Source organism: Pararge aegeria, chromosome 2 (assembly GCF_905163445.1).
Source record: "Pararge aegeria chromosome 2, ilParAegt1.1, whole genome shotgun sequence".
NCBI lineage: Eukaryota > Metazoa > Arthropoda > Insecta > Lepidoptera > Nymphalidae > Pararge > Pararge aegeria.
Window position 1 is genome coordinate 19,918,442 of NC_053181.1, and position 14,380 is coordinate 19,932,821.

A 14,380-nucleotide genomic window follows, 5' to 3' on the forward strand; every position below is an offset into this window, starting at 1 on the left:
GTCTGCTCTCTCCGCTCATTTCTCTCCTTTTGCAATGGAAAACAAAAGACGACACTCTGTGTTGGGGGGAACGCAAATCTATTTCTTGTAAACGGAGTCCGTCCCTTATCATTTCCCTCTCCTTTCGCGGTGGAAAACTTAAGCCTCCTGAACACAGGACTCTTTTTCCTTCTAAGAGTGAGCAGCCCACCTTAGGTCCAGCGGTGGATAGACTTTTAATATTTTTTAACTGCGTTTATGCTTGACAATATCGTGTCGGCAAACGTAAAGGGTCCACTGGCCGAGCTAATAAAAAAGCTACATAGGTATACCACAAACGAGATAACAGCCAAATTGACGATCATTACATATAATTCATATCATTAACATTTAATTGCAACGGTTCGCCAATTACCATAATTATTTATACATTCAAGCGTTGACCAGACGCTTTTGCAGCGATTAGCTACGATTTTGCAAAGTTTTATCATGACACTCGCCGAAAGCACCGGTTGTATAAAAATGAATTTCCACCTTATAATTATTAACATTAAGTTCAAAATAGCAGTAATGTGACGGGATAAACGCTTTTAAAGTTTATGTTAAGCCACAATCTCACAAAGGCGCACAAAAACCAAACGCAGTCAGCTTTGAGTCGCTGTAGAAGCGAGACGCGCAAGGCGTTAGCCTCGAAAGTTAAACTCCTCGTTCTGTGTTCTCGATCAGTGCTGTGAAGTGAATTTTGGAAACATGATCGCGTGATCTGTGACTCGGACCCTATAATTATCCTAAAGACTTATAGCAGGTACGGACCCTATGTTTTGGCAAATTGATTGCCTTTTGCCAATTTACCTACTTTATACCTGAGATCGTTGATCCCACTTGTGTTTTAATTGATTGATATATGAAATAATCGATTTGGTGGGCAAATAATTCTCCTTGGATTATATTTGTTTTATAACTGCCACATATTTACTTAGATAAGTAAAAATACCGACACAATACGATCGGCTTAAATACCTACTCCGCCACTACTTAAAATACCTACTCAGCCTTTTATTAAAGTCTATGCAGTAATCAATGCATTTTTTAAATGAGTTTAAAAATTAAGAAGAGATTCTTTCCCAGTTTAAACTTTGTTGACTCTTTTTTTTTTAAACTAAAGACAAGGCAAAGTGTCTAAAATATACGTGAGGTTTATTTGAATTAAGCGTGTTTACAAGTGAAACTTCCTCTTCCCACTTTTGAGAGCTCAGATTAAACGTGTTAAAGCGTAAACAATGCTATCTGCCGTGTATACAAAGTTATTAATAGTATCTCTGGTCCTGGATGGATTATGTTGCACAGCGCTGTCCAATGTCGATAGGTATTACCCCAGTACTTAAGGCGGGCTGTACACTTCAGCTGCATAATTCGTTGATTTGCTCCTGAAACTACGACTTCCACACTAGCACCAACCATGTGATTATTATAACCTTTAAATCTAAAACCTGTGTCAAAAACCACGATTTTTTTATTTAAATATTAAAAAAATTCTGTCAGTTCAGTCTGGGGAATTTTTAAAAATGAACCTTAAATAAAAAAATCATTCAATCTTTCAAGCCCCGTTAATCTTCAAGGGTGAATTTTAGTAAAACTAATTAAAGAAAATATAAGATATTTACTTTTATTAGGTGAAAACATTATACAAAATAAAACATACCTATTAGGGATAAACACTTCGTTACAAACTAACCCCTGTTTGACCCGCATGGATTGCCAGCCTGTGAAAGTTGCGTCAAAATCCGTTCTGTCGTCTCAAATAATCAGTAGGGCTGGAAGAAAACATTTAAAAGAAATTTGATTTGGTTTTATATAAAATATACATGAGTCGTAGTTATTTCGAAATGATCCGGGATATATTATAACAGGATAACAAGAAAAACTAAACCAACTTCATTTAGGTATTACTTTTTCATTTGATAACCATGGTAGGTAGGTCATTTAACTGAATTTCATTAATTGCAAAACTGTACATTTGACCTTTAAAGAAGAATATCTAGTCGCTTTTATCTCTGAAAATGTTCAATCAAATTCTAATCGAATTCAATTTTACCGACTAGACGGTAAACCCTTTCAAAGAAAAATGGCCTGAAATCTCCAAAAAAATACTTAGCAGTTTTGTTAAGAATTCTCATTTTAAATGCATATTTACACCGAATTAGCATTCACACGAAAACTAGGCACTATGCACAGTTACCGTTTTTGTACACGCAAAGCCGACCAGACTGGAGGATGAGACGAGGGTACGGTAAGGTCTTTAAATGCGATTTAGTAATTTGGTAAATGTTATTCAAGCTAGTACATATTTGCAGACGTTCAAAAATTCTTACACGCATTTATATTATTACTGAAAAATTTAATTATTTTCATTTATACTGAAAAGCGCAGTTAAAGTTTATTTAAATTGAAATTCAAAAATCTGCTTTTTGGACCGGTGGCACTTCGCATAGAAATCCTCATATGTGTAGGATAATTCGGAAAAGAAGAATGATGCATTTTTATTGATAAGTTTAAATACATTAAACACTATCTGCACGAACAAACGTAGTAAAAGCATTCAAGTCGTTGCGTTGAAGTCTAGGTATATCGCGTAAATACAATTTTTGACCACAACGCTCATATCGTTGTTGTTGTTTATATTGAAACTCCCGAGTGCAAGAGTTTCAAATGGGTACCTAAATCTCATTAGTTTGGCGTTAATACGCATCGTCTTAGTCTAGAAAATACGCCGTATGCATAAGCCCTAAACTAAACTAAACGTACGTATCCTTTGTTTAGAGTGGTCAGATTAGTTTGTGGATACACTTATACTCGTAGCTATAACAATTTATGTGATTTTTTTGTGAAGATCTGAAAAGATTTGAAAAAAATAAAAAAAAAAAAAAAAGATCTGCAAGACTCCATCACTACTGAGAGAGCTGAACTTGTTTATAGGGAGTTTGATTAAATCAAAATCCAAAATATTAATTTCAAGTAGGTGTAGTTTATAAGCGCTTTTGAAAATATAAGTCAGTCGCTTTGTAGTGGCTCTATTACCCGTTAAGAAGGCAGATTCTACCGGCAAAAAACTCAGTAGTTCGTTTTTTTCAACGTCATTTAACAGCTAAACAATATTTAGATTTTTTCTATCTTGTGAGAGATGAGAGCGGGGCGACAGGCTTCCAAACAGCCTTGTTTTAAACACACAATTTGCTAATTTTCCTGATAAAAAAATAGGATAGTTTTAGTCCGTCCGCCAAAATTTTCGTTGCTTCACTATCTACACAAGAGTCAGAAAATTGTCTGCAAGATTCGGGTTTTTGTATTTAGAATTGGCAACCCTAAGTAAGGTAGGCTGCTCGCTAGATTAGCATTGATGATCGATTTGCACCTAAAACTGGTTTACGAGTGTGAACTGCAATTATGTTGCCATGAACATAACATACGAGCGGCCATTTGATTTGCATACTACTTTAAAGGGGTTCAGTTTCATGAGAACCCGGGCTATTTATCGTTACGGCACGTTAATTTAATTTAATTATAATGTAGTGTTAAAGCGTAATCCACAATATGTTGAAAAAAAACACGTACCTAAACATCTGAACTTCAATTTACGAGTAGGTTACTATTTGATTAACTCGCCATGTATTTTTAATCCATTGTCATTTCATCTGTGTGCTTAAATTTGTGATATTTAAGCACACAGATTTTACGTTCGGCTGTTAAAAACTGGATGTTTGAATGTGTAGATCGGAGGTTTATACCTATCTACTTCCATTCACACATCTTCACAAAATTTTACATTCAAAAATATTAGGTAGCACGGTAGGTAAATTGTAATTAGGTATTTATTTCATTATTATAAGACACCTACTTGATAGGTGATAGCCCAGTGGGTAGGAGCTCGGCTTTACATTTGTGGGACCGAGTTCGAATCCCAGTACGCACCTCTAACTTTTCTAAGTTATGAGCGTTTTAAGTAATTAAAATATCACTTGCTTCAACAGTGAAAGAAATCGTGAGGAAACCTGCATGACTGAGAGTTTTACATAATGGTCTTAAAGGTGTGTGGAGTCCGCCAAGCCGCACTGGGCCAGCGTGGTGGACTACGGCCTTAACCCCTTCTCATTGTGGAAGGAGACCTGTGCCCTGCAGTGACTGTACAGAGTTGATATATTGATGATTTCGAAGACACCTACGAAAACTAGTTTTTTAAAAGGAGTAGTTTTACCAAGTTTTACTTTAATTTTGGTGCATTTTATTTATCGACTTTGTTTCTTAAATTTAAAAGGCACAATACCTCAGTTTATTTTTATCGTTTGTTAACATTTCACATATCGTGGTTTTCTCATTTTTTTTGTAGTAAGTTACTGTTGCTAATCAATTATCATTATCATTAAACACAGATCCTAGTGTAAACTGTAGCTATTTTAATTATCCCGACATCCTATAATCAATTGACAGTTATACTGGTGTACAAATCCAAATTCTTCAGAAAACCAAGAAAAGTAAAACGTAAGTGTGATAATGTTTGTATCACACACGAATCCAAAACTAAACTGAAATTTATACTGTAGCTAAATGGCTATGACAATTTGACTGTGCAATTCTTTTGTACATAAAATGTACCCCTAAAGGGATGGTTTCATCCCTTTAGGAGTATAAGTAGGGTTGAAAGATTCTCTGAAAGTCGTAGTTTAAAATGAAATACCTCAAGCTTTTTCAAGAGTAAAAATAATGGATAAAAGTTTAGGAAAGTTTTAAGTTTGGGAAAATATTACTTTGTGTTACAAATCGTACGCGGACGGAGTCAAGTGTAACCGCCAGAGATTGAACTTCCGTGGCTGTTAAAAGTTTTAGAATTAGCTAATATGTAGCAGTCAACTAGTCAGATATATAGACTTATAATAAGTTTATAGTTTAGCTCCATCAATCAAGAGTACCTACTTTAGTTTATTTAACTTGGTTTATTAAAAACATGATGTTATTATTAGTGTTTGTTTAGTTTATTACAGAACCAACCTACTGATACACTTTCCCAGGGTACCCACCTAATATGGATCTCTCAAGTTACGATATCATCTTCATATGCGTCATAAAATCAAGACGGAGTTTTTATGTATTACGATGTTTCAAAATGAAGCTAAGGTCTATGACAAAAATGCGAGCGGTGATAGCCTAGTTGGTAAGGCTTCGGCTTTCCTTTCGGAAGGTCCGAGGTCGATTCCCGGCACGCACCTCTAACTTTCAAACGTAGGTATATTATTTTTTGAGTTATATACGTTTTTATTTAAGCCATTCAATATTATTTGCTTTTATAATAATAAATAAATATACTACGACAATACACACATCGCCATCTAGCCCCAAAGTAAGCGTAGCTTGTGTTGTAAGGTAGCTGTTGACTATTTTTATGAATATAATACAAATAAATACTTATAATATACAGATAAACACCCAGACACTGAAAAACAATCATGTTCATCACACAAATATTTTCCAGGTGAGGGAATCGAGCCCACGGGCTAGGACTCAGAGAGCAGGGTCGCTGCCCACTCAGCCTTCAAATTTAAAATTTCTTTATTCACATAGGCCTATCACAGGCACTTATGAAGCGTTCATACATACATGTTTACATAATTGTAAGGGGATGGTGATAACTTCGTTCGCCAACTTAAACCTAAAGCTACGAGGGTTCCAAACTCGCCCTGGTCTAAGAAGAACCCACAACAAACTTAGCCGGGTATAGATAAACATGCGAAAATATGTTTGTCCTTCCATTATGCTCACACATCGAATTTGAAGACGTTGAAAGTATTTGGAACGATTCTAATGATGCCGTCCCTAATAGCTCTGATTATATACCTACTCCATAGTCATACTTGGTACGTAAGGGATATTTTTTTGCGGGTAAATACCTAGGCACAAATGGTTAATAAAAAAGAAACAAGAAATATTTTATTAATAATCTACATAATGAAGCGGTGAAGATCTGTGTACTAAATGACCCAGTTTTAAATATTTGTCAAATTTTCACTTTTACAACACTGAAAAAAAGGAGAAGCAATGACATCTTATTATCCAAATATGGAACATCTTCTATACATACCTATAATCTATGGTTTGGCGAAGGAAGGTCGTTTGATGAGCTGTAGTCGGGTAAAAGGCATTTTAAAAGAATCCGTGTCATGTATAGGCGTCCTTATTCGCGCGGACAGGAGCAGTCGCGCCCGTCAGCCGGACCTCGTTGTTTTTTTTTTACTTTTTCTTTTTTACTCTGTTACCTGTTCCCGAACGGGTCCGCTCAACGGCTGGTTAGGTTAACAAGTGCGTGGCAGGGGTATGAAACCTTTTCATATTATTTATTGTTTGGGCATATGACTAGCTCAACCCGGCCACACTTTGTTAGGACTAAGTCTGTTATAAACCCAAACAAAATGGAAAATAAGGGGATAAATTATGTATGGAAACATTATGTTAACTCTCAAACAAAAACAAAAAGTCACTCATAGTATCGCAAAATGGATTTTTTTCATGGGGAATACTGACATTGAAATAAGAAAGTTTTGTTTTAAATAAGAAGTGATTGTTACAATACTATTGCAACTCATTCCCGGCCCACTACAGGGCACGGGTCTCCTCTTAGAATAAGAAAGTGGGATTTGAGCGGATCGATAACGATAGCTTTTAGGTCTGCAGATTGTCTTATGTTTTCCTTCACCCTTAAAGCAAGTGGTATTTAGGTAGTTCGAACTCGGGTTGCCCGAAAGGGAGACACTGTGTAAACCATAACGCCATCACTACCCTATTAAAAAGAGATATATGTATTACATTATAATCCTCTCCCTAAAACTGTCCAATAGCTAAGCGCGTGCTTCTCATAAAAGGTGTGTCTTAAGAAAATACTTGAATTTAGAACAAAATTTTCAAAAATAAATTTTCGACAGAATCAAAATGAAACATAACTTTCATTTGTTTTAAGATTTTTATTTGTTCAATATGAATTAAGGAAATACCAAAATTTACTAGAAACAGTGCACGATACAAGAGGTACGAATTACTTGGTCTCATTCGTAACCCGATCCAACGGTGGGGGTCCGTCCTGACCCCTGACAAACCACCGTGTCGGTGTCGGTGTTAGTTTCGCAAAACCGCATGGGGTCACTCGCGTGCACCGCCCTTATCGCAGGATGCGTGTCGCATCGCATTACTGATGTATACCTAATATCCGTGATTCTGCTTTTTATGTTTTAACCTTTAACGGACTTGAAATAAATTTATAAGGAACGCAATTGTTTTTATTATATCTTTTTAGATTTTTTTAATTTCAAACAAGCTGTATCCTATAAATGCAAATTGCAGCTATAAATAATGATATGGCTGCAATTTCTGAGTGGAGCAGGCAATATGGGCTAAAGGTCAATCCTGCAAAATCAAAAGCTATCGTTATTGGTAGCTCAGGAATGATCGCGAGGGTTGATTGGCTGAGCATTCCTTCTGTTATTTATAATGGCATCGCTATTCCTTTTTGTGACTCTGTGAAAGATCTTGGTGTATACCTCGACCGGGAATTGTCATGGACAGTGCATGTCAAAGAGCTGAGTCAGAAAGTGTTTGTGGCGATGAGCTCGTTGCGAAGGCTGCAATCATTTCTTCCAATTCCGACCAAAGTTATGCTAGCACATTCTCTTTTTCTATCTATTCTCGATTATGCGGATGCAAGCTTTCTTAATCTGACCGAGGATCAGCTTAATAAACTTGAGCGTCTTCAAAATCTGGCTATTCGGTTCATATTTGGCCTTCGCAAATATGACCATGTTTCCGTATTTCGACAAAAACTCAAGTGGCTTCCTATTCGTCGTCGCCGGGATATGCATGTACTTTCTCTTCTGTACTGTGTGTTATTTCATCTAAATACTCCCTCGTATTTAAAAGAGAAGTTCACTTTTCTTGGTGAGCAATCTGGTGTAAGATCGTGCCGTGCGCTGACGCTGTGTATGCCTTATCATAAGTCAAAATTTTATAAGCGTTCGTTTAGCGTACGAGCTGTGGAATTGTGGAATGCGCTTCCATTGAGCATACGACGATCCAAATCACTGGCGATATTTAAAAGAGCAGTTAAGGCCCATTATATTGTTAACGACTTTTAATAGTATGTATATATGTACTTACTCATTTATTGTATGTTAAAGTATTTAATTATGTAAGTGTTGTTATTATATATATTAGTTTATTTTTATATTTATTTATTTATTATATTATTTACTTTTTATCTATTTGTGCACACTAGTTTATGTATTGGCATGTAGTTATTTGCATGTATGTATTTTAATATTTGTACCACCAGCAGTCTATTCTCCTCTTCTTTTTTTTTTTTTTTCCTAATTCTAAGGTTGCCTGGCAGAGATCGCTATTAAGCGATAAGGCCGCCTTTTGTATTACTACTTCTTTCGATGTTTCTGTTTTTGTTACATTTTAAATGTTGTGGTATACAAATAAAGAGTTTAATAATAATATCCTGTTATTTCAAATCTTAACTTCGTGAAAGTTTTAACCTTGCTCTATAAATGGGATATAACGCAATGTTGTCCCCGAATGAGCTCGTTCAAACATACAAATTCTTATATATATGTTACTCTAGCGTATGGGTCGTAGCGTGATTAAATATTGCCCATGTACTGCTTCAAAATGGGGCTATCAAATGCAAATAAGAGTTTTTAAATCCATGTTTAAGTTTCCGAATATGAAAACTAAAAACAACAACACGAATTTAAATAAACGCTTGAGATTATCGCGTTCATTCGTAAAATAAGGTTCTTAGTGATCTGACTGTTAGCTCTAATAGTATACGATTACAGTTAACGAAGAAATTACTGAGTTGGATTCAGGGTAAGTCTGAAAATAGTTTGGGTTATTCGGTCAAGAATTTTTCAATGTAAGTCCGGAGGTAGAAATCTGGTGTTATCCGACCTCGTGCCTTGATCTCAACCGCTTTATGCTATTTAAGTTTGTTGTATGACGCGACCCAGCGACCAAATGTCAAATAACTACAACATAACCTGCTGTGTAGTTGTGAAAACGATATTTACATGTTGAAGAAAAATAAATACTTTATGTGCCAACATTTATGACTTATCTACATTTTTACAAATTTTCCTTATTTGCAATAAGTACTTTAGAATATTTACCTTAGGTTTATATGCTCATCGGAAATTCCTTTTATTTTATGCAATTATGTATTGTACATGCACAATCATCAATGTACAATGCATCAAAATACTATGGAAGATAGAGGGTACATAACTTGATAAAATATAGATGGAATTTATACTACACATATTATACCGATTACTAAATACTTCAAAAACAAGAATCAATCATTATCATTACATGTAAGTACAACAAAAATATTGTGTTATCGAGTTATCAATGAGTGGCGCTAATTTTAGGTTATCTGTTCATGCACCTACATACCTACTTAGCATCGTAATTAATAATAAAAAAGTTTAAATATACAAAGTCTAAAAACAAATAACTAAGTTGTATTTGTAAAGCATATTTATACATAATAATATCATAAATGTGAATTTATGTCCGTTTGTTTGTAAGCTATCTTCGGCTTAACAATAGCACCGATTATGACGAAATTTCGCACAGATATTTCTTCATGTCCATCGATGTGACATCAACATAAAACTATGTGCTTTACATCAAAACTAGTTAATGCTAACGATCATTAATGATGAGACACTACTGTGTGCGCACAAACATCCAATTTAGTTTTCATAATATAAACTACGGATCCTAGACAAAATTGTTGTTTACCCCTGTGCATCTATTGGTGTGACTATTTTTTTTGTTAACACCTTTTGTTAGTATAATTCGACATCGGGAGCGAGAAAAAAAAAGTATTAGACATTACTTTTTGACAGGGGTTATTTAATGAAGTTGTCGGTTTTTTCTTCGGATTTTTTTCCCCAGCTCGTTCGTTCTCACGGCGTGTCCATTGTGGCAGCACGTCCCTACGGTCCCAATCAATTATGTTAACTGTGATAATTTTGTTTTTTTAGGGTTCCTTTTCCGAAATTAAGAGAAGTCGGAAAAGGCACCCTAAAAATAGCAGCGCAATGGGGTACCTCTTAGCGCAGTCTGAATCGGGCGCTTTATTAAATTAATCAAGGTTTGTTTCGTTCGGTAGCGGCACAAACCTCTGATCTGAACTTTCGGCGAAATATGCGTGTTGAAAAATTAAAAAGCCCTTACTTTAACGCTGAAAGATATGGGAGGAAGAGTTACGAAAGAAGAGTAGTTCTCTATAATGTTCTCAAGAGCGTGTCAAGTCTGGCAATCCTTGGCGAGCATGCTGGACTGCACTAATACTCGACAGTTGGTAAAACTGTGGGAGAAGATAAACATTTTTCCTTTCCCCGGGGAAGAAATGTCTCCTGCCCATGCTAGCCTTGCTAGGGCTAAACCACGAGCCTGTTACAATCTTCATGGTGGTATCAGTATCAAATTACAATACATGTGAAACAAGAAGAAGAAGTAACACTTTATTGTACGCAAAACATAAAGGAAAAGGGGCAGTATGAAGTTTACAGTAAAACTTTGCGACTCGCTGAGCCTAAACACTTCTAATTGTTACCAGTGTGCCGGTAATTCTGGGTAAAAGTGGATTGATAATGACAAATCTTGGTTCAAGACATGATTTGAATTCGCTTTTTCGTGAGACTAACAAACATCCTATAAGACATATAGGTACAGACAAAAAGTTACCTTAGGACCGACAGTTTAACGTGCTCTCTTAAGTACAGGGGTGAATCACTGAAAATTTCCAACTTCGAGCTGGGTTAGTATGTGTATGAATATCAGAAATTATTCTTTACAGTCAAACTTAGTCATGCTGTCCCAATTTCCAACCAAGGATATTTTTATTTTATTATTTTAAGGCAGTCAAATATTTTTAAGCAAACACCAAGTATAAGTGCGTTTCCTTCCTATAAAGATATGGAACACTCAGAGTGCTACTCGGACTCGAACTTGACCTGAATTTTTTTTCGGTGACGCCTTCCTTCGGTTATTTGTACGGTCAACAAACATAATACGATGCGCCCGCGCCAGTTACACGCTAGTTATTTAGTTTACCATTCGCTAATGTTTTATTAAAAATCTATTATAGCGGAGAGTTACTAATGTCATGCTTTTAACTTTATTTTTTAATTTCACTATGATATAGAATTTTGTTTTGTTTAAGTAAATAAATATCAAACCAACTATTTTCTGTATTTGTTTTCTTCGCCATTGGTTGCCTGGAAGACATCGCTATGAAGCGATAAGGCCGCCAAATTGTATACGTTGTTTTGTTATACTTTTTTTTATGTACTCTTTGTAGTGTGTAATGAAAGTATATTCATTCATAAATAAATAAAGCAGCACAGTACACACATCGCCTTCTAGTCCCGAAGTTGACCGATGAATATTTTTATGAATAATATATATAAATACTTATAATATACAGATAAGAATCCAGACCCTCAATACATTCATATTCATCACACTAACATTTTCCAGTCGTGGCAATTGAACCTACGATCGCAGATTCAGATAGCACAGTTGCTACCCACTGCGCCAAACGGCCGTCTGACTTCAATATCTTGATGGAGTGTTGATGCAGCATTCATATAAATGCGAGATATTCTAGCTTAACCCCGATCAAAATTTTCAAAATAATAGATTTAATGTAGGTAATATAAAGATAGTGATAGTTAGACAGATTTGATTTATCAAGATTTTGTAATAAAATAAATAAACCTTCTATAATACAATATTTAGAAATCAACAGTTATGTGCGGGCGATGGGGGCGCAATGTTGGGAGTATCTCTACGTGATGAAATAAAGAATGAGGAGATCCTTAAAAGAACCAGAGTAACCAACGTAGTTAGTTAAAACTTAAAAGCAAGCAAGTTATTGCTTAACTATAGTAGGTACCTATGTGTATTATGTATTAACATCTACTTGTGTATTTATTTATATTTACTATGTATTTTTATTTCATTTATGTATGTATTTATACATTTGTATTTGTATTAACAAAGGTTGCCTATAAGAGATTGCTTGCAGCAATAAGGCCGCTTTGCGTGCAGATTTGCATGCCTACAATTTTAGTTTATTGTAAACTTCTTACTTTTAAATTATGTTTTGCGTGCAATCATTGTAGCAAACTCGGTTGAGCCCCAGCAAGGCTAGCATGCAGACATTTTCTCCCCGGGGAAAGAAAAAATGTTTATTTTCTCCCACAGTTTTATAAACTCTCCGAGTCTTAGCGCTAAAGTTGAAATAATATACGTGTAACAATAAACGGGGGTAAACTTCTTCTTTTCCATGTTGTCGTTCTTTATAAAATGTTGTCTATTTGATATAATCGGGGGATGTAATGTTTGTGTATTCCGTTGCTGTGTGGTAGCCGAGCAAGGAATATAATCGGGGTATACAATGTTTGCCGATTATAAAACCTGCACGGCAAGCATTAGCAGCAGCTTATGCTAGCCGTACAGATTTTATAATCGGGGGATACAAAGTAGGTCTCGTCCGTATCCTAGCCGAGCAGGGGATAAAATCGAAGGATGCAATGTTTGTCTCATGCAGCATGCAGTCGTCTGGGCACGTCGCGGCGCGAGTGCTGGCGGGCGTTGCGCTGGCGCTGTCGGTTGCGGCGCGCGCGGGACACGGGCGGCGAGACTACAAAGACTCCGAGCGGCTCAACGCAGACATCTCGCTGTGGATCGACGAGCGCCAAGTGAGGATGTTCAGCGGTGAGCGTCTCTTCTCCTTTTTGGCGTGATTGAAAAGCTACCTCCGTCCCTTGTGCGAGTCGAGGTTATGTGTGTCTCCACCCCTTTTGAAGGCTATAACTGGCTCAAAACTAGCAACTAAATTCAATCCACCAAGGCATGTCCCTCTCGTTGGCTCTACTAGACCCCCGGGAACCTGATGTGTACTTCCCGGACGTCTACAGCCACAGCCGGTCTAGCCCGTGCTAACGAGTAGGGGATCGGGACAGCTTGACCCCCTCCTCAGACATTGAGGAAACTTTTGTAGTGACAGGTAGCTAAAAGTTGTGATCGCCTGCCAGATACCCTTAAACCGGGTAGTTGATCAACTTCTAAAACCTTTGACAACGTTTTAGAGAACTCGTCCGGTCTATGCAGGTTTTCTCACGATATTTTTTACACCTTTAAAGCAAGTGATATTTCAGGAGGCCGAACCTCTACCACTATCACTAGACATCGCCAATTTTCTAACTCCGGGTATATAATGAGAAGTAGACATATTAGTATTCCAGTAAAACAAACCTTCTTTTTAAAAAAACTACAATTATCAATTATTAACAAATATCTTCTGCTTAATTCCAGGTATATCGATGCAGGTGTTCGCGATAGTGAACGGGAACATTTCGCCGTACATCCTGGACCCCAACTTCTCCCACAAGCTGCCCATCATACCGTCGGAGGTGGGCTACGTGAACTTCACGTGGCGGTCTAAGAAGCGTTACTATTACGACTTCGACACGCTCACGTCCTCGGATCCGAAGGTGTTGAAGCCACCGCTGCTGTCCATAAAGACGAAGGGGAGGGTGCCTAAAACTCCTAAAGGTTACTCTTCAGTTATTTATACCGCTTACTTAACTACATCATCATCTTCTATAATAGTCTATAGCTGGACTAATCAGTCCATAGCTGGACTAAAGGCCTCTCCCGACCATAATCACCACGCTGAGTAGACGGTAGTTTGTGATCGCAGAAGATGTTAGTAGTAGCACAAAGGACGCTGCTGCCCGCTCTTTATTATATTCACTTAGTCACCTCGTACGACACCCGAATAGTACAGTACTTAGTACGTAAACAGTAATTCCCAGGAGCTCTGTCAAAACGCTCTAGGTACTACTGCTAAAAATAAAACGAAGTCGGTCTTTTCAATACGCTCAAATCTGAATCGACAACAGACGTCTGGAACGCATTATTTAAGCGTATCGGATCGGATTACAACACGCCTGTGCACAACTCTTTTTTATATATATATATCTTTGTTCGCAGAATTCAGTATATTTTTGCCATGTATGGGCAACGTCAGTGGCGTGGCAACGTTTGAGATTGGGCTAGAGCTCAAAAACCACCGCGGCAACCCTCTCAAGGGCACCCCCCTAAGGTTAAACCTAAAGAAGGAGTGCGCACAGAGAGGTGTGTATTTAGAAAGGACAGGTATTGTATCGCCAACGCATTTTTAACACTTTTACGAATGTGCTATTTAATATTGTTATTGCGTTTCAATCACGTAAATCTGCTTTCGCCGCAAATTTTTACATTCTTAACCGATTTCTAA

The 14,380-nt window shown here is 36.8% G+C and overlaps 1 protein-coding gene across 2 annotated transcripts in view; it reads left to right on the forward strand.

Annotated features, from left to right (window-relative positions):
* The first annotated feature begins 618 nt into the window (after nucleotides 1–618).
* LOC120633238 (protein shifted) overlaps nucleotides 619–14,380 on the forward strand; it is a 31,049-nt gene continuing 17,287 nt past the window's right edge. Inside the window, exons 1-4 of one of the 2 annotated variants that reach the window (XM_039903397.1) lie at nucleotides 619–784; nucleotides 12,647–12,813; nucleotides 13,414–13,653; nucleotides 14,095–14,259. In XM_039903397.1, coding sequence (XP_039759331.1) covers nucleotides 12,648–12,813; nucleotides 13,414–13,653; nucleotides 14,095–14,259 — 571 coding nt within the window. In that variant the 5' untranslated portion in view covers nucleotides 619–784; nucleotide 12,647. The remainder of the gene's footprint in view (nucleotides 785–12,646; nucleotides 12,814–13,413; nucleotides 13,654–14,094; nucleotides 14,260–14,380) is intronic. The other variant, XM_039903406.1, reaches the window with a different exon arrangement.